The sequence below is a fragment of the Saccopteryx bilineata genome, chromosome 3 (assembly GCF_036850765.1).
Source record: "Saccopteryx bilineata isolate mSacBil1 chromosome 3, mSacBil1_pri_phased_curated, whole genome shotgun sequence".
Taxonomy (NCBI): Eukaryota; Metazoa; Chordata; class Mammalia; order Chiroptera; family Emballonuridae; genus Saccopteryx; species Saccopteryx bilineata.
The window spans coordinates 253,767,697-253,788,935 of NC_089492.1; the positions used below are offsets into that span (position 1 = coordinate 253,767,697).

The 21,239-nt window shown below is 38.6% G+C and overlaps 1 protein-coding gene across 1 annotated transcript in view; it reads left to right on the forward strand.

Moving 5' to 3' along the window:
* LOC136330033 (selection and upkeep of intraepithelial T-cells protein 1-like) overlaps positions 1-21,239 on the forward strand; it is a 60,156-nt gene that overhangs the window by 23,608 nt on the left and 15,309 nt on the right. The window contains exons 5-6 of the mRNA XM_066266553.1: positions 3,823-3,915; positions 15,580-15,687. Of these exons, the coding sequence (XP_066122650.1) occupies positions 3,823-3,915; positions 15,580-15,687 (201 nt within the window). The remainder of the gene's footprint in view (positions 1-3,822; positions 3,916-15,579; positions 15,688-21,239) is intronic.

A 21,239-nucleotide genomic window follows, 5' to 3' on the forward strand; every position in this document is an offset into this window, starting at 1 on the left:
ATCTTGGCTATTATAAATAATGCTGCAATAAATATGAAGATGCATATATTTTTAAGTTAGTATTTTATTTTATTCAAATAAATTATAGTCATTAACCATTTAATGACAGAGATACATTTTGAGAAATGCATCATTAGGCAATTTTATCATTGTGCAGACATTACAGAGTGTACTTTCACAAACCTACATGGTAGAGCCTACAAGACACATCGGCTATCTGCTACAGCCTATTGGCTCTGTAGGGAATCAAAAAATAAGTTTCCTTCCACCTTCTTGGGTTTTTGGCTGAGACATCACCATAATACAGAACAACAACAACAACAACAAAAGATTAACATAAGAAAAATAAACCAAAGTTTAACAACAAGTATGTATATATCTCTTATATACATGGAAGAAACCCAGGAAAACTAAGTAATTCACCAACATGGCAAAAACTGGCACCTTAAATACTATATTCAGTTGAGGGCTAAAGAAGATTTTGGGTTGGAGAAGTCAGTTATATGGAGTTACCAGAAATGCACAGTACATAAGTGTAAGGCTGTTATGTTGCATGTGGAATTGTAATTCTTCTATGGAGTCACAGAAAAACATTGCACAGGGCGTGCATTTGGAGAAGATTAGACTTTTGCAGTAACAATTTTTAGGGTTGAAATAGGAGGCTGCCCATTGGTTTCCAGTGTCTCATTTCCATTTGTCCTACCCAGGAACATCCAGTCTTGTCATCATTGAGAACAGTATAAAGACCAAAGTTCAGGCATTCTGCATTATGGTTTAGTTCATATCAAAGTTTAGTTTAGTCCAGGTGCTGCTCAAAGCCTATATTTGGGAGAACATGTGGCTCCCAGCCCATTCAGCATTGGGAGCAAAGTAAGCACTTGTCTACAAGCTGAAGGGCAGAGAAAAATGCCTGGATCATTGTTCAGCCTCTGTTTATATTTTTTGGCTGGGAAGGAGTAGCTTTTCCTTAAGTCTTCCAATCTGCGTCTTTAAAATTTTGCAGATTTACATAGGTTCCTGCCACTAACCAATCAGAATCTTCTTCTAGTCTAGACTGACAGGGCCCTATGGCTGCCTTTTTGGCTTTCACTGTGCCTGCTTCAAAGAAGAAGCACAGAAACACCTCCCAGCAGCACCTTCCCCAACACCCTGGGAAGCTGGAAGAAGCAGTTCTTCCTCCTTGAAGAGAAGAGGGAGTGTTAATCTCTTTAGTTAAGCCTTCTGCCCCCACTCCCACCACCCCAGTCCAAAATTGTAAATGCTATAGCTTCCTACTGAAGCAGGCTTTCCATTTTTATTAAATTTAATGTCCAACTCCCTTTCCCCATCAATGTCTCGTTATAAAGTACTGCACCCCAGATTCTGAAAGGCACTGTACCTCATTTCATTGAGTTCACATAGAGACACCCAGTCCAGATGAATTTGGAAAAATTTTATTAAATGAGGAAATTTATTAAATACGCCGGCCACATATAGCTTACACGGGGCAGCAGTCCCAAATTGTGTGTCCTTATAATATTCTAGGGGCTGGTTATATACACTTAATTATACATAGGCAGGGGGAAAGCCTGACATCATGTCATAAGCTTATAACCTTTGCTTTCACCTATACAAGTTTGGGAAAAGGATAAAGGAGGGATGGGACACAATGCGTTAGCAAGTTTATAACAGTTGTCTATAGGATTTATAAAAAGACGTTTGTACACATTAAAACTTACAAGGTAACACAATGGTAAGAATGTCACTTTACATATTAAAATATATTTCTATATTTTCTAGTGTTCATTTGCTATTTCTTTGTTTAGAGATATATACCTTAACTACATGTTTTCAGGAGGGGAGGGGTAGTTTTCATGGGGACAAATGCCTGTAAATGGCCCGTCAATATAAGAAAACGTTTATTTTAATCTTTCTCTTCTTGAACCTGGCTAGCTATTCACCTATTTCCTTAAGGTGTGTGTGTGTAGAGGGAGGAGGTCAGAGAATCCAAATCTCCTTCCCCTCTTCAATTACAATACAATGGTATCTGCCATCCTGGGATTGATGCTAATTACACAAGTACAAAGATCACTTTTAAAATCTCTCTGCATGCCTAGCCTAAATTAATAAAAATGTTCTTAAAGCTTTCTAAAATATTAATATTAATTCTGTAGCTTTCGGTACCTTAAAACAGTCTAGTTACCTACCAACATTAACAGTCATGCATTATTAGTCATTTCCTTCTGCACTGATAAAAGTTTCTAGAGACAAGGTCATCATCCTCTTCCTGGTACAAATATAAAGACATTCGTACAAATGGAGATATTTCCCTTACAATGTAAATTTATTAATTTTACTTGGTTTTCAGAATTCCTATTCTACCTGCAGTTTCTTAAAATTAACAAACCTAAATGACATATTTTGGGGGTGACAAATTCTGTACCCCACAACTCCTAGGCTGCAAATTTGTACACTATGTTATACTCCTGAATACTGTTGGCAACTCTAACACAATGGTAAATATTCATCTGATGCATTGTGCTACTCTATTATGATGGCAAAGACATTACTAGGAGATAGAAATTTTCAGCTCCATTATAATCTTATGAGACCACCATCATATAGGTAGTATATTGTTGATTAAATGTCCTTATATGGCACATGACAGTACCCAGAGTTGAATTGCTAGAATGGTAGGTCTAGTTTTAATATTTAAGGATCTTTCATACTGTTTACAATAGTGGCCACACCAATTTACATTCTCACTAATACTGGGCATGCCTTCCCTTTTCTACACATTCTGGCCAACACTTGTTATTTCTTGTCTTTTCAACAATAGCCATTCTAACAGGTATGAAGCAATATCTTCCAGTGGTTTTGATTTGAATTTTCCTGTTGATCAGTGATGTTAAGCATATTTTTATGTACTTGTTGACCATCTGTATGTCTTATTCAGAAAAAAACATTTTCTGAATAACTCATATCTTCTGTCCACTTTAAAAATTGAATTTATTTTTATTTTTTGTACTGAGTTGTATGAATCCATTGTATAGTTTGGATATTAGCCCCTCCTCAAATATATAATTGCAGCTGCTATAGATTCTGAGGCTCTCTCAGACCTTGTAACCATATATGGCAGAATTCTTCAGTTTGCGTGTGTTTTCTGGATGTTACAACACACACACCAGGCTGCTCCCAGTCTGTCTTTTTCCCTAAGGGTGGCAATGCAGTTCTCCCTTGCCTGCACACCCTGGCCTGCTTTCTGCTCTTGCTCCCTATCTAGCAGCACTAGCTCTCACTGTTGCTCTCCAGAGCAGAAACAAAGAGCCAGCCACAAAGTTCAGGAAGGTGTGGATTTGGCTTGTGGGATTGGCTTGCCAGCAGGCCAATTTTGGGGGATCCTTGGGTCAGGTTTCCTGTAGCTCATAGGCAATCTTCTTGATGAAATCCAGAATGCAGTCAGCAAGAATCATATCCCATTAATGCCCTCCTTAAATCTTATGTGTAGTCTCCTAATCTGTTTCCTTTCCCCCACTGGTGGATACACTGGATATGCTGAGAGATGAATGAGTCTCTTTGGAACCTCCTGCATAGCTGAAGAAGACAGGTATTACTTGCTGGCTCTCTCATCCCTAAGGGAGAAATTACAGCCCTCTCATTTAGTCTTAAATTGTGCATCCTTGGGGAAGAATCACGCTGATCTTCTTACCCTTTCCAATGCATCCACACATGTATTTTTTGCTCCAGTGGAGTGCTGGAACTTCTCCTCAAGAAACTTGAATTTCCACAAGGCTCTCACTTAGGTAGGTAATGATTTAAGTCAATGATTTACGTGTGTTTCAGAATTACAGCCGAATGTAGTGAGATCCAGTGTACAGTCTTCTGTATGTTCCAGAGTCTGTACCAAAGACTGCCTGCCTACTACCAGATGCACGGGTGAGCAAGACTCCTCCTTCGTCCCTTGGTATATGGTCCTGTGTTTCACAACTCTCACAGAAACACTTCTTTTGTGAGTGAGTGCTATATTTTGTTGTTTAAGGGAGAGGGAAAGGACAGAAATGAGGGAATTCTTATTGCACAATAATGCTCATGGGTCCTAGTATGCTATAATTTGCCCACTAAGTTAAACTGCCTAGAACTCTCTGCCAAGAGTGCAGAAGAATGGGCACTGCTTGTGGTAGTGAGCCCCCACACCATAGAAGATTTTCATGGAAAGACTAAATAGCAACAAGACAATATAATATGTACTTAATAAGATTTTAAAAAATATGTTGCTTAATGACCCTTTGATTCATGAAACTTTAGGTGGTCAGAGGTCTGTAGAACTACCCTTCTCCTGGCCTCTTTCACACCTGGGTAAAGTGATAAATGTGTCATGCTCTTTAATAAGACACACTGATGGGTGGGCTAGATGAAAGAAAAGAAATGTGTTCCTTTTCTCCAGGTCTATTTAGCCTCAGCCAAAAGCCTGGGACATCCTAGAACAGCTCTGCTTCTTGTCCTAGTCCCCAGAAACTATAGCTCTAACATTTTAGAAACTTTAGGTTCTTTCAATTCTTTTTTTATGAATAAATTTTTATTAATTTTAATGGGGTGACATCAATGAATCAGGTTACATATATTCAAACAAACATGTCCAGGTTATCTTGTCATTTAATTATGCTGTATACCCATCACCCATAGTCAGATTGTCCTCCATCAACTTCTATCTAGATTTCTTTGTGCCCCTCCCCATCCCCCTCTCCCTCCTTTCCTCCCCCCCCCATTACCACGACACTCTTGTCCATGTCTCTTGGTCTCGTACTTATGTCCCACCAATGTATGGAATCATGCAGTTCTTATTTTTTTCTGATTTACTTATTTCACTCCGTATAATGTTATCATGATCCCACCATTTTGTTGTAAATGATCCAATGTCATCATTTCTTATGGCTGAGTAATATACGCTAGCATATATGTGCCACATCTTCTTTATCCAGTCATCTATTTTTTTTTACAGTGATTAAAGCCTTTAAGAAAACTCTTGGCCAATACAGCAAGAATTCATAAAAGAGTAGTGTCCTTAATATGCTCACCAAGTCCAAGTTAGTACCAACACCATTCCAAATCCCTGCAAATGCAACCCAACCCCAGTTCAGTCCATTAGGAGGTGTCACAAGGAGAAGGAGTCCAGGAAAAGTCTGCACGGCACTGGAATTGTTGTCACAATTCTGCACTTTTCAGCTCACATCCAAGTCCCAATGACCGCTGCTTCTAGCTGGTAATAATTCAGGTAGACTGAAATACCCATCTGGAGCATGTGTGGAGATGGAGCTTCTGTTCTCCTCTGCCTGGAGAGGTTGCTTTTCCCTGGAGCTTTGCGACTGTGGCATGGTAAAGAGAACCTTGAGATACACTAAGCTGGGTAGCAAAGATAAATTCATAATAGAAGTTGGCAGAGGGAGAAAGAGAGTTTTAAATTAGGAGTAGGTCCGAGCCTGAAATATGAATGGGGCATTGAGGTAGAAGGAATAAAGAAACACTATATATTAAACAAAGCAGCAAAAAATAGGACTATCAACATCCACAACAGAGATCTTCAAGGGAAGAATAAAAAACCTGACTATTCAGGCAAGACATAGTTAAGTGGCCCTTGTGCAAGTGAGATCAGTTTACCTGCTTCTTGGAAAAAATACCCTAGGCTCATCCACAGTGTCATAGATGGGGCCGATGGCCCTGGGCACCTTCAGCCTTCAGTGGCAAACTTCAGCATTCTGGGCAAGGTTAGGTCATAGGTGGCTGGAGCAGGGCTGGAAGAGACTGAACCCTCCTTTAGAGGAGCGAGGGGGAAGCCTACCTTTCAGTGTTCCTTTTTCCTCACAGCAAAAGCATGTAAGTCTGGTAGGCTTTAGCTCAATGACCTTCCTATTCACTATTGAAGCAGGACCCAGATGAAATCCTATGAGACCCCTTTGAGGCGTTGGAGCCTTTAAGGGCGTATCCTAAAAGGTGGTAGTTCACTTGATCTCTATTGGGCTTTTTCTGCCTCTTGTTATCTTAAAAGCCATTCTCAGAAGATCTTGCTGAGGGGTTTGAGGATCCCCATTCACCTATATAAACCTTTTCCGTATATCTGGAGCTATTTGGAAAAAGACAAAACAGTGTTATTAGCTGGTTCAAATAAAAGAAGGTAGAAGTTTTCAGGAAGAAATGATTTGGCATCTACTGCTCATCAGAATTCAAAAGGAATTTTAAAAATTTTAAGTAAAAAGCATGATATGGTAGACCCATAGGAGTTCCAGGATATGACTCCCCCCTTTTAAATTTTTTTAAATTGACCTTAAAATATTTTCTAGGAACACTTTAATAATACCTTGACTTTAACAATTGTAAGAAATAGTCATAATTCGAAGGGTTTGACAAAATACAGTAAATACTTTTGCTACATATGCAGGAGCATTGTCAGTTTAACCAGTTTAGGAAATCCAATAATAGAAAAATGCATACAGACAATGAGCTATAACATGCTTAGCAAACTCTCCTGTTCTGACAGAGGTTACTATAAATCCAGAATAGGTATCCACTGTAACATGGACATAGGACTTTTTGCCATATGAAGGTATATGAGTAACATCCATTTGCCAAAGTTGTCCTGGTAGGAGTCCTTGAGGGTTAACTCCAAATGAAGGGACAGATTATAGCATAGGACCTCTTGGACAAGATTTCCCAATCTGCAGTGCTGCTCCCAGAGAAAGTTGAAACTGTTTACACAGGGCTGCAGCATTCTGGTGATGAATAGTATGAGACTGAATTGCTCGATCTGTCATGGTTGCTTCAAATAATTTCCTTTTGGGTAGCTTGATCAACAAGGGCATTCCCTTGTGCTAAAGCCCAGGAAGCATGGAGTGAGTTCAAGTATGTCCTATAGAACATGGAGCTCTATGTTGACATACAAGTCTTCGAAGAAGGAGGAACTGCTGAAACAGTTCATCAGCATTTGTCCCTAAGACAGCAGTCTTTATAGTGGGAAGAACCATAAGTAAATATTTGTTCTCTGTATATATATTAAAGAAGGAATATGGCAAATGCTGAAAAGCCATGATAATTGCATATAATTCTAGTCTTTGAGCTGATTTTAAGTTGACTGTTTCAGTATAAAGTTGTCCATTGATTTGCAAAAGTGATTTGCCATTTAGTGGAAGTTTCCCAGAGCCATTGTTGTTGATCCTTTGAAAAAAGGAACAACAATAACTTTAAGGCTCAAAAACCTATAAAATGTAAGGGTCGCCTATGCCCCTTGATAATCCAGGAGGCGACAAGATCAAAATATGGAAGTGTATTCCATGGCTATTAGATGGTTCAATGTGCCCAAGCTGTAGCTGCTCTTGTATCAATTGTGCAGCTGCCCTAAGTTTCTCCTAAGAAAGGGACCATTAGTCTACCCATACAAGATTATCTGATTTCCAAGTATGGGTCTGCACAATGCATTATTGGGGTAGCAGGAGGTACCAAGGCCCTTATGCAAAATTTTGATATCCTAATCCACACCTTCTGGTATTGGGTGCCACTTCTATGAGGGTGAGAATTCCTCGCTCTTCTTTCCCTAGTCCCTTGGTTGGCCAAAAATCCTCAATCAAGCATCTGAGTACTGACTACCAGGGGTCTCAAACTCGCGGCCCGCAGTAAATTGCATGTATGATTGTGCTTGTTGTACTGATTTTTTTTTTGTTTTCAACTGCAGTGAGAAAAGTGTTGCGTAACAGTTGCCTTTTGTAGACCTAGTGCGGCGCGCTGAACGGCTGTGATCTTGCTCTGTGGCCCACATGCTGAGTTGAGTTTGAGACCCCTGGACTAGACCATTAGGACTGACAAACAATGCTCCCGTATTTTTCAAAACATCTCTACCCCACAAATTAACTAGCCATCCAGGCAGCACATAAATCTTAAAAAATCCAGAATGACCTTCTTAATCTTCCCAATGTAGAAAACTAGAACTTTGTTGAGAAGATTTACTCTGCCCTATACCTTATAATTCTGTGGCTGCTGCATGAGTGGGCCAGGAAGGAGGCCAATGTAGCTTAGCAATAACAGATACATCAGCTCCAGTATCTAAAAGTTCTTTATATTTATGCTCATGTATTGTTAGTTCCATTTCAGGGAGTTCCTGACCTATTTTTTTAAATCCAATTGGCATACTCAGAGGAGCCAAATGACCAATTTGCTTGGGGTCCCTTTTGCAGGATGTGGCCTGAGAAGCAGAATTAGCATCCGTATACTATTCTAACTGCCTGAATTAGCTGTGAGACAAATTCTTTTTTTTTTCTTTTTCTTTTTTTGATTAATTTTAATGGGGTAACATTGGTATATCAGGGTACATATGTTCAGAGAAAACATCTCTAGGTTATTTTGACATTTGATTATGCTGCATTCCCATTGCCCAAAGTCCAATTGTCTTCTGTCACCTTCTAACTGATTTTCTTTGTGCCCCTCACCTCCCCCAACCCCCTCCCTTTCCTCCCCCCCCCACCTGTAACCCCCACACTCTTATCCATGTCTCTGAGTCTCATTTTTATGTCCCACCTATGTATGGAATTATATAGTTCTTAGTTTTTTCTGATTTACTTATTTCGCTCAGTATAATGTTATCAAGGTCCATCCATGTTGTTGTAAATGATCCGATGTCATCATTTCTTATGGCTCAGTAGTATTTCATAGTATACATGTACCAAAGCTTTTTAATCCACTTGTCCACTGATGGACACTTGGGCTGTTTCCAGATCTTCACTATTGTGAACAATGCTGGCATAAACACAGGGGTGCATTTCTTCTTTTCATATAGTGCTATGGTGTTCTTGGGGTATATTTCTAACAGTGGTATATAGCTGGGTCAAAAGGCAGTTTGATTTTTAATTTTTTGAGGAATCTTCACACTGTTTTCCACAGTGGCTGCACCAGTCTGCATTCCCACCAGCAGTGCAGGAGGGTTTCCTTTTCTCCACATCCTCGCCAGCACTTATTCTGTGTTTTGTTGATGAGCGCCATTCTGACTGGTGTGAGGTGATATCTCATTGTGGTTTTAATTTGCATTTCTCTAATGATTAGTGATGTTGAGCATTTTTTCATATGCTTATTGGCCATTTGTATGTCCTCTTTGGAGAAGTGTCTATTTATTTGTTTTGCTATTTTTAGATTGGATTGTTTGTCTTCCTGGTATTAAGTTTTACAATTTCTTTATAAATTTTGGTTATTAACCCCTTATCAGATACATTGTCAAATATATTCTTCCATTGTGTAGTTTATTTTTTTATTCTGTTCTTATTCTCTTTAGCTGTGCAGAAGCTTTTTAGTTTGATAAAGTCCCATTTGTTTATCCTGTCTTTTATTTCACTTGCCTGTGGAGACAAATCGGCAAATATATTGTTGCAAGAGATGTAACAGAGCTTACTGCCTATGTTTTCTTCTAAGATGCTTATGGTTTTACAGCTTACATTTAAGTCTTTTATCCATTTTGAGTTTATTTTTGTGAATGGTGTAAGTTGGTGGTCTAGTTTCATTTTTTTGTGGGTAGCTGTCCAAGTTTTCCAACACCATTTGTTGAAGAGGCTGTCTTTACTCCAATGTATGCTCTTACCTCCTTTGTCAAATATCAGTGGTCCATAAAAATGTGGGTTTATTTCTGGGTTCTCTGTTCTGTTCCATTGATCTATATGCCTGTTCTTATGCCAGTACCAGGCTGTTTTGAGTACAATGGCCTTGTAGTATAACTTGATATCCAGAAGTGTGATACCTCCCGCTTTATTCTTCCTTTTCAAGATTGCTGAGGCTATTCATGTTCTGTTTTGGTTCCATATAAATTTTTGGAATATATGTTCTATATCTTTGAAGTAAGTCATTGGTACTGTAATCAGGATTGCATTGAATTTGTAAATTGCTTTGGGAAATATAGACATTTTAATGATGTTTATTCTTCCTAACCATAAGCATGGTATTTGCTTCCACTTGTTTGTATCTTCCCTGATTTTTTTTATCAATGTTTTTCAATTTTCCGAGTACAAGTCTTTAATCTTCCTGGTTAAATTTATTCCTAGGTACTTTATTTTTTGGTTGCAATGGTAAAGGGGATTAATTCCTTAATTTCTCTTTCTGACAGTTCATTGATAGCATATAAAAATGCCTCTGATTTCTGAGTATTAATTTTATATCCAGCCACCTTGCTGAATTCATTTATCAGGTCTAGTAGTTTTTTGACTGTGACTTTAGGGTTTTCTATATACAATATCATATCATCTGCAAATAATGATAGCTGTACTTCTTCTTTATTAATTTGGATACATTTTATTTCTTTTTCTTGTCTGATTGCTGTGGCTAGGACTTCCAAAACTCTGTTGAATAAGAGTGGTGAAAGGGGGCACCCCTGCCTTGTTCCTGATCTTAAGGGGATTGCTTTTAATTTTTGCTCATTGAGTATGATGTTGGCTGTGAGTTTGTCATAGACGGCCTTTATCATGTTGAGGTATGTTCCCTGTATTTCCACTTTGCTGAGGGTTTGGTCATGAATAGGTGCTGGATTTTATCAAATGCTTTTTCTGCATCTATTAAAATTATCATGTGGTTTTTCTCCTTTTGTTTATGTGATGAATCACATTGATTGATTTGCGAATATTGTACAATCCCACTTGATCATGGTTTATGGTTTTATTCATATATTGCTGGATTCAGTTTGCTAATATTTTGTTGAGGATTTTAGTATCTAAATTCATCAGGGATATTGGCCTATAATTTTTTTTCTTTGTGCTGTCTTTGACTAGTTTTGGAATCAGAATTATGCTTGCCTCATAAAAGGAGCTTGGAAGTCTTCCTTCCTCTTGAATTTTTTGAAATAGCTTGAGAAGGATAGGAGTTAGTTCTTCTTTGAATATTTGGTAGAATTCACTTGTGAAGCCATCAGGCCCAGGACTTTTCTTTTTTTGAGAGTGTTTTGATAACTGTTTTGATCTCATTTGTTGTAATTGGTCTGTTTAGGTTTTCTGATTCTTCCAGATTAATTTTTGGAAGATTATATGTTTCAAGGCATTTGTCCATTTCATCTAGGTTATCTAGTTTTTTGGCGTACAGTTCTTCATAGTATTTTCTTATAATATTTTGTATTTCTGTTGTGTCAGTTGTTATTTTTCCACTCTCATTTCTAATTTTATTTATTTGAGTCCTCTCTCTTTTTTTCTTGGTGAGTCTGGTTAAATGTTCATTGATCTTGTTTACCTTTCCAAAGAACCAGCTCCTGGTTTCATTGATCCTCTGTATTGTTTCTTTAGCCTCTATGTCATTTATTTCTGCCTGATCTTTATTATTTCATTCCTTCTACTAGCTCTGGGCTTTATTTGCTGTTCTTTCTCTAGTTCTTTTAGATGTAGGGTCAAGTTTTTTATTTGAGCTTTTTCTAGCTTCTTTGGTATACCTGTAATGCTTTGAACTTTCCTCTTAGGACTGCTTTTGCGTTGTCCCATAAATTTTGAGTTGATGTATTCTCATTATTGTTCATTTCTAGGAATTTTTTAATTTCTTCTTTGATCTCATTGTTTACCCATTTGTTATTTAATAATATGCTACTTAGTTTCCAAGTGTTTGAGTATTTTTCAGTTTTTCTGTTGTGGTTGATTTCTAGTTTCATGCCATTGTGATCAAAGAAAGTGCTCAATATGATTTCAGTCTTCTTAAATTTGTTGAGTCCAATTTTGTGCCCTAACATGTGGTCTATCCTAGAGAATGTACCATGTGCACTTGAAAAGAATGTACATTCTGCTGCTTTAGTGTGAAAAGTTCTGAAGATATCTATTAAATCAAGTTGATCTAATATGTCCTTTAAGCCTGCTGTTTCTTTGTTAATTTTCTTTCTTGAGGATCAATCTAGTGATGTTAGTGGGGTATTGAAATCCCCTACTATTATAGTATTGCTGTTGATTTCGCCCTTTAAATCCATCAAAGTTTGCTTTATATATTTAGGTGCTCCTATATTAGGTGCATAGATATTTATAACAGTTATATCTTCCAGTAGAATTGCTCCCTTTATCATTATGTAGTGACCTTCTTTATCTCTTACTATAGTCTTTGTTTTAAAGTCCATTTTGTCTAATATAAGTATTGCTACCTCAGCTTTTTTTCATTTCCATTTGCATGAAATATTTTTTTCATCTTTTTTTAAAGATTTTATTTATTCATTATAGAGAGGAGAGAGAGAGAGAGAGAGAGAGAAAGAGAAGGGGGGAGGAGCAGAAAACATCAACTCCCATATGTGCCTTGACTAGGCAAGCCCAGGGTTCTGAACTGGCAACCTCAGCGTTTTCAGGTTGACGCTTTATTCACTGTACCACCACAGGTCAGGCTTTTTCTATCTTTTTATCTTCAGTTTATGTGCATCTTTTGTTTTAAGGTGTGTTTCTTGTAGACAGCATATATATGGGTCCCGTTTTCTTATCCATGCAGCTATCCTGTCTTTTGATCAGATCATTTAATCCATTTACATTTAAGGTTATTATTGATATGTCATTGTTTATTGCCATTTTATTTTTTAAAACTGTATTCCTATTTTGCTATAATCTTTTTCTCCTTTGATATGTTTACAACAGGCCCCTTAGCATTTCTTGTAGCCTTGGTTTGGTTGTAGTGAATTTCTTGAGGGTTTTTTTTTTCTGTAAAGCTTTTTATTTCTCCTTCAATTTTAAATGATAGCCTTGCTGGATAATGTAGTCTTGGTTGTAGGCTCTTGTTTTGCATTACTTTGAATATTTCTTGCCATTCCCTTCTGGCCTCAAATGTTTCTGTTGAGAAGTCAGAAGTCATCCTTATGGGGGCTCCTTTGTAGGTGTCAGTCTTTTTTTCTGTAGCAGCTTTTAATATTTTCTCTTTGTCATTTAGCTTTGGTATTTTAATTACGATGTATCTTGGTGTTGATTTCTTTGGGTTTCTCTTTAATGGAGTTCTCTGTGCTTCCTGAACATGTGAGATGTTTTCCTGCCTTAATTGAGGGAAGTTTTCAGCTATGATATACTTGAACAAAGTCTCTATCCCTTGTTCTTTCTATTCTTCTTCAGGAACCCCTATGATGCAGATTTTATTTCTCTTCATGTTGTCACAGAGTTCTCTTAGAGTTTCTTCAGACTTTTTGAGTCTCTTCTTTTTTCTGCTCTGCTTCCATGCCTTTATTTATTGTGTCTTCTAACTCACTGATTCAGTTCTCATCTTCATCCATCCTGCTTTTAATTCCTTCCATTGTGTTCTTTATTTCAGATATTGTATTTGTCATTTCTGACTGATTCTTTTTTATTATTTCAATGTCCTTTTTTATATTTGCTATCTCTTTATTTAGGTGTTTGTAATGACCACCTATTGTTGTTCTAATATCTTTGAGCATGCTAACAATCGTTATTTTGAACTCTGCATCTGGTAATTTGGTTATATTTGATTCATTCAGGTCCTTTTCTCGGGATTTCTCTTGATTCATTTGTGTTGCATTTCTCTGGCTTCTTCTCATTTTCTCTGTGTAAAGGAAGGTTTTAGCCACTGGAGTTTACTGGGTGTGGCCTCTGTTCCTTAGGTATGGTCTGTCTGCAGGCTCACCACCCCTTCTGCTGTTGCTGCCTTGGGTGTTTGGGTATGGGCATTGCCGGTGCCTGCCCACTGGGGCTGTTGCTGTGGTTTCTGCCTCTCCTTCATGGGAGTGGCTGTGATCACGTGCTCGGGTGTACAAGCCTTGGTGGCCTCAGCCTTTGCCCTGCCTCCATGAGTGGTGTTATTCTCAGCCCTGAGGGCAGTGGCGAGCACCTTTGCTCAGCTCCAGGTCTCCGCCTGTTTCCGGGCTTTCACCTCACCCTTGCAGGAAGAGCCCGCTCATGGGACGGCTACAAGCCTTGGCTCCACAGGCCAGGCGGGACTGCTTGCCCACACTGAGTAGCGGGATTCTGCCTGTTCTAGGTTTTTGGCTTCACCTTTGCGAGAGTGGCCAGCTCCCAAGTCAGGCCACAAGCTTTGGTTCCGTGGGTGGGGCAAGGCTGTGCTCCTGTGCCCTTGCTCAAGGGCTGGTCACCACCCCTTCTGGAGTTCCTGCCCTTCTCCCGCAGGCTGGATTAAAAGCTGCTTGCAGCTGGGCTTGACCGCTTTTGCACACCCCTCCTCCCTAGCTGGGCAAGACTGAGCTCACACCTGGGGCCAGTGGTAGCCAGCCGGCTTCCGCCCTTGCTGACAGAACCATGCTTATGCATCCTGCCACTGCCTGCCCTCCGTCAAGCCCTCAGCCATGTGGGTTGGGGCACTGCAGCTCAGACCCTAACACTCACTGCTGTAGTCCTGAAAGCTCCCTCCTTCTAAGCGACTCTGCTCTGAGTACCAAAGGAGAGCTTGTTTGGCTGGTGTCCTGCTTCTTTTTGCTGGTATTTCTCTTTTCAGGAGAAATATTCACTTCAGATTTGGGGATTGACTCATCCCAGTGGTTAGGGTGGCTGTCTTCCAAAATGTTTTTCCCTGTGCCTCCTAGATTACACTCTCTTCCTGCTACTCTGGTACACTCCTCTCTCCTCGTCCCCCAGAGCACTGGGTGAGTGGTTGTGAGAGAGGTGTTCTGCGTGGTCCCTTTAAGGAGAATCCTGGGTCTGAGAAATCAGTTTCTCACAAACAGTATTCTGACTTGTATCCAGCTAAATACTGTCCATATGCCTCTTCTAGGCTCTGGGGCTGAAGGCTGGGGCTTTGTTCTTGGGGCTCAGGACCATCCTCTCTCTGTAAACTCACTTCCCACCACGCGAGTCTCTCCTGGCTGCTGTTTCCTCCAGGGAGCTTGGCAGCCCTCTCCATGTTTCCACTTTTCCTACCAGTCTCGGTGTGGCTTCTTCAGTGTTCCTTGGTTGAAGAGTCCTCTTAGTTTAGTCCAAAGTTGGTTTCTCCAGATGATAGTTCTTAAAATTATTTTGTATTCCACTTTGGTTCTGGGAGGTGGATGTTGGTATGTCCGCCTACTCCAGCGTCATCTTGTCTTCCTATTCTTTTTTTTTTAATTTACAGAGACAGAGAGAAGGATAGACAGGAACAAAGAGAGATGAGAAGCATCAATCATCAATTTTTCGTTGCTACAACTTAGTTATTCATTGATTGCTTTCTCATATGTGCCTTGACCGGGGGCTACAGCAGGCCAAGTAACCTCTTGCTAGAGCCAGTGACCTTGGGTCCAAGCTGGTGAGCTTTGCTCAAACCAGATGAACCCACGATAAAGTTGGCGACCTCAGGGTCTCGAACTTGGGTCCTCTGCATCCCAGTTGGACACTGTATCACTGTGCTACTTCCTGCTCAGGCAAAAAAAAATATTTATTGATTTTAGAGAGAAGAGAGAGAGAGAAAAGAGGAAGTGGGGGAGGAGTGGGAAGCATTACCTTGTAGTAGTTGTTTCTCGTATGTCTCTTTCAATTCTTAAACCAATGCCTTGGTCCTATTCTGTTTTTACTTTTCCTTAGTCTTATTCTAAATTAATACAGAAGGATGAAAAAAAGTATAGCTCTAGCTTTCTTGGTGAATTTTTCCACAATCCAAAATACCTACCCACCAATAAGCAATAATTATTTATTTCTTCTTTTTCAGATTGCTCCAGAAATTTGAGAGCTCCTATAATAGTGGGCATATTAATAATATTGTCTTCAATTTGTGTAATCACCTCACTCATTCTCTATTTACATCACAAAAGCAGAGGTATGTGGGATCAAAAAGGTGGGAACTTCCAGAAAATATTTTCTTTTCCAAATACCCAATCACAGGTAAAACTAAAACTTAGCCAAAGGAGAATGATATGTGTTTGAATTATAGGGCAATCAACACTTGGACCTCATGTCTAGGGTTTGGATTACAGCCTCCTGAATATTTTGTGATTAATGATACAAACTGTTAATGCTTCTGCCCCCTAGGAAAAAAAAATATTTTCTTTAGTCTTAATAGCCTCAGTCATCATTTTACCTAAGAAAAGATGCCAATTGTTGTTATGGTTTTAGCCTAGAGAAGGTACCGTGTTTCCCCAGAAATAAGACAGTGTCTTTTTTTTTTTTTTTAATAAATTTTTATTAATGGTAATGGGATGACATTAATAAATCAGGGTACATATATTCAAAGAAAACATGTCTAGGTTATTTTGTCATCAAATTATGTTGCAAACCCCTCGCCCAAAGTCAGATTGTCCTCCATCACCCTCTATCTAGTTCTCTGTGCCCCTCCCCCTCCCCCTAACTCTCTCCCTCCCTCCCATGACAGTGTCTTATATTAATTTTTGCTCCTAAAGATGCACTAGGTCTTATTTTCAGGGGATGTCTTATTTTTCCATGAACAAAAATTCACATTTATTGTTGAACAAAAAATCAACATTTATTAATATACTGTAGTTCATGTCATCACAAACATCCGCATAACCAGCCAAACTCTGAATTCTATCAAGAATTTCTTGTGACTCTATTTCCATGTACAACAATCTACCCATTTCCCTAAAAATAAGATAGTGTCTTATATTAATTTTTGCTTCTAAAGATGTGCTAGGTCTTATTTTCAGGGAAGACCTTATATTTCTAAGCATAAAAAATTGCACTATGTCTTATTTTCAGGGGATATCTTATTTTGGGGGAAACAGGGTAGTAATTCAGTAAATCTTAAACTTTTGGGAGACAAGATTTCTGTTAGAGACTGATTCAAAGAGAAAGATCCTTTTAAAATACTTCATGTCCACACAGAATTTGCTCAATTTTGTAGTGTGCATAGACACCTGAAACTGAACTTTCTCTTTGGCTCTCATTGAGGGTGAAATTAAAAAGGAAATTTTATAAGTTTTGGAGTCACTGAATCTAATGCATCTGAAAAGTGTCCTCAGCTCTATCTTCGACATCCACATGGAAATGATGTTTATAAGGCAGTGATCAGCCAGGTAAGAAAATTCTTCATTATAGGCTGGAGATATAACTCGAGCCAAAAACCCATGATGTGGAAGTCATAAAGTAGGGCTGGATTATACCATAAAGAGGACTTTATTTAGTAATTTCCTCATGTAAAATTAAGACATGAATTACCTTAAATCAAACCATACAGGAAATGTTTTTTACATTTTATCTAAGAAAGTCCATACTTGAGTTTGGCATATTAACTATGTTAGCAGATTTAAAGCCACATCCATCAGTATCAGAAGAAATAAGCAAGATGCTATAATAATATGTAATATATTATATATTGTGTGCAATATTAATTTTATAAGATTAATATACAGTTGACCCTTGAACACATGTGTTGAAACCTCATGGGTCTAATTATATGTAGAATTTTTTTCAACAAATATATTGAAATTTTTTTAGAGACTTGTGAAAATTTGAAAAAGCTCCCAGGTGAAACTTGTAGCCTAGAAATATTGAAGAAAATAAGAGAAAGTTAGATTATAAACATGTAAAATATGTGTATATTTTTTCTATGATTTTCTTAATATATTTCTCTAGCATATTTACTGTACAAATACAGTATATAATACATATAACATACAAAATATGTGTAGTTTTTATGTGGTCAGTAAAGCTAATAATCACCTACAAGCTGTCAGTAGTTAAATTTTGAAGGAGTCTAAAGTGATAGGCAGATTTTCAACTGTGCAGGGGACTCCGTCCCCATCCTCCGACTTTCAATAGTCAACCATATTTATTCTTCAGTGAATTAGGTTTTATTGGTGATACACAAAGAAGTTGAATAGCTTATTTACATAGCTAAGTGATGGTGGAGCTTGGACTCCAGCTCAGACATTTAGATTCTGCAGCCCTCTGTTTCAACAACTGTACTGTTCTGCTATGAAAAGAAATGAAAAGGAAATAACAAGAGAGAGATTTAGACAACTATTTTGTGAAATGTAATAGTCACTGCAGAGCAATATAGCTGGGCACCTAGTGATTTGTGAAGCTCCCAGGAGATAACTCAAAGCCCCAAGGATAGGCTGCAAGTCAGTGTCATTGTCATTGTCATTGTCAAAGCTGACCTGAAATCTTTAAGAATGAGTCACAAAATTAAAAGTCTATTTTTGCTTGCTCTATCCTGAGAACCTATAACCAAGTCCTCACAGAGGATTCTACCCACATGTTGACAACTGCTGATCATTAGGAAGGGCCAGAGTCAGACCATCTACTAACTTCTTATTTAATTGCTACTGACCTCTTTAAAAATAGACTTCCCCTAAGAATATTGCTTCCTCTGTAAATGTCTCACTTAGCAGCCTCCTTCTCTATACAGCCAACTTTCTGTTTGCCCTGCCTTTTCTGGATTAATTTTCTTCTTGGTGTTTATCAATGGAGAAATCACTAATTCATTTAACAAATATGAAGTGCCAGAAACTTCCATAACCGTTGTATACTTTAAATCTGTTACATCTTATGTAATGTCTATAATCATCTCCACCTCGGTGATGCAGATACAGAAGAACATAAAATTTGATTAGCTCATATCAGTTGATATGGCAAGTAATAAGATTATTCCTGGGATTTGAATCATGGGTCTCTTATTCTGAATATTTTACAGTAAATCAGATTGCTTTCCTAAATGCAGATAATTGTTTCTTTGAAAAAGAGATAGCCAGCGTTGACATCTCCAACAGACATGATCTGCTTTGCCTGTTTTCTGTGAAGTTTATGGACAGAGAAAACTTTTTTATTTATTTATTTTTTTACAGAGACAGAGAGCAAGTCAGAGAGAGGGATAGACAGGGACAGACAGACAGGAATGGAGAGAGATGAGAAGCATCAATCATTAGTTTTTCATTGCGCGTTGCAACACCTTAGTTGTTCATTGATTGCTTTCTCATATGTGCCTTGACCGCGGGTCTTCAGCAGACCGAGTAACCCCCTGCTGGAGCCAGCGACCTTGGGTTCAAGCTGGTGGGCTTTTGCTCAAACCAGATGAGCCCGGGTTCAAGCTGGCGACCTCGGGGTCTCGAACCTGGGTCCTCAGCATCCCAGTCCGGCGCTCTATCCACTGCGCCACCGCCTGGTCAGGCGGACAGAGAAAACTTAAAGAGATGTACACCACATATATCCCAGAATCAGTGCCAGACTAGAGCCCAGACTCCTGTGGTTATACCATTACCTGTGTGTGAGCTTGGGAAAGTTATTTAGTCTCTGAACTGCAGTTTCCTCCTCTGTGAAATATAGATCATAAAATATACATATTTTAGACAATTATTTTAGATTAAATTTGTCTATATCAAAATCCTTTAGCTTGGCATTGCACACAGTAAAAACAATATTATTCTTTGCTATGATTATTATTAATCATTGTCACTATCACTAGTTAGGGATTCTGTCCTGAGTCCTTCTCTGGTGACCTCATGTGGTAGGAACACTGGACTGCATGTGCTTGCCATCCTCCATCCCTCCTTCCTAAGGTCCTGCCCTGTCTTTCCTCACTTGCATCCCACCGTGATCTTAACCTGCCTTCTAAGCATGGGCCAGCTTCTGTCATATAGAGAGGAAAGGAAATTAAATAATGCTGGTTTAGATTAAACACAGAAACACTCTTCTGAGTAAATACTCTTAGCAACTTTGGACTATTTCATTTCCAAGTTTTTCTTCTATTTGGTTTTAAATTATTTTATATCCATAATGAGAAGAGGCTTGAAGTTCTCCTAAATGTTACTGTTAGACAAACAGATATATGTGACCCACAGAGAGACTTGCTGACTCTTCACTTTCTGATTCCTTTTTACAGTACCCAGAACAGTATTGCCATTTAAAAAAATTCATTCCATTACCATCATAAAATAAATCTCTGACCTCATCAAGGACAAATAATTTATCTCAAATTATAGGGGAAAGTAGATACTAAGTAGGTGAATACATTATGCCCCATTTGCACTGTCTAAGACCATATGGAATATTTTGGCTCCTTTATATCCATGACATGAAAGGTGAGGCCAGAAACCATAATTCCTCATAAGCCTTCTCTTCTCTAATGATAATATCATCAGTTACTTCTATTTCAATGCCATGGATATAAGACTCCTTGACTCTCAGTACCCCATTTTCCCCATCCTGGCTTTCTTTCTCTATATGATGGAGATGCCAGGGGAATTTTTATACCCTTCTAGGTTCTTTCAGCTGGTCTAATTTTTAAATTAACAAAAGACATTAACAAGAGAAAAATAAGCAAACCTAATTATATACATACATAGAAAAATCCCACACACATAAGAGAGTTGGAGACCTCACATCCACGAGAGGTTTAGAAACAGAGTGGTAAATGAGGTATATATGACACTCTGAGCTAGGAATACAATAATATGCCTGGGGCTTCAGAGGGGAGAAGGAAAAGTCACAGCATAAGAAGAGCAAATATTCAGTAATTAAAAGTCTGTGCTGCCCTATAGATAGGCCATAACAGGTTATCTTAGTAATAACTCCTATTATGGGCAAGACCCCAATTTCAGTTCTTGAAGAGAAACATAAAAATTTCTCTTGAGGCTTCAGGGTCCTCATGTCCTTCAGCTGAAAATAATCCACATGCCAAAGTAGCACATCTTTGGGAGGCCTGTTCCGAAACTCTTCAGTACGAGTCAGTGAACAATCCCTGACAGTGAGGCAAACTACGGTTGGTATTGGAAAGTAGGCAGAGCTGTTCAGTAATGAAACAGATATTTTAAGTGTTGGCAATGGTACTGCCATTACAAAATGTAACAACCAATAGTATAAGATGGGGTGTTTTCTACTTTAGAATTACCCATAAAGGATGCTTTAAAGGAGAATTTTGCTCCAGATGAGAAGGTGACTTTTGAGAATTTTAAGATCTCTTTCACCTCAGAGACTCTCCTCATTAATCTAGACTATTTTGTTTCACCATACCCATCAAAAGTCTTAAAATTATTGAAAGCCTACAACACCAGATAAAAAGGTAAAGACACAATGTGGCAATCTATCTCTCAACTTCTGGCCAACAAAATCAAGTGTCATGCTGCTCCAGGGAAGAAGATGTATCTGCCTGTACACAGCCCCTTCCAGACTGAGCCCAAGCATCCTTCTCTGCAGGATCATCTACATCAGTGGTCCCCAACCTTTTTTGGGCCACGGACCTATTTAATGTCAGAAAATATTTTCACGGACTGGCCTTTAGTGTAGGACAAATAAATGTATCACGTGACTGAAACAAGCATCAAGAGTGAGTCTTAGACGGATGTAACAGAGGGAATCTGGTCATTTTTAAAAAATAAAACATCGGCCTGACCAGGCGGTGGCGCAGTGGATAGA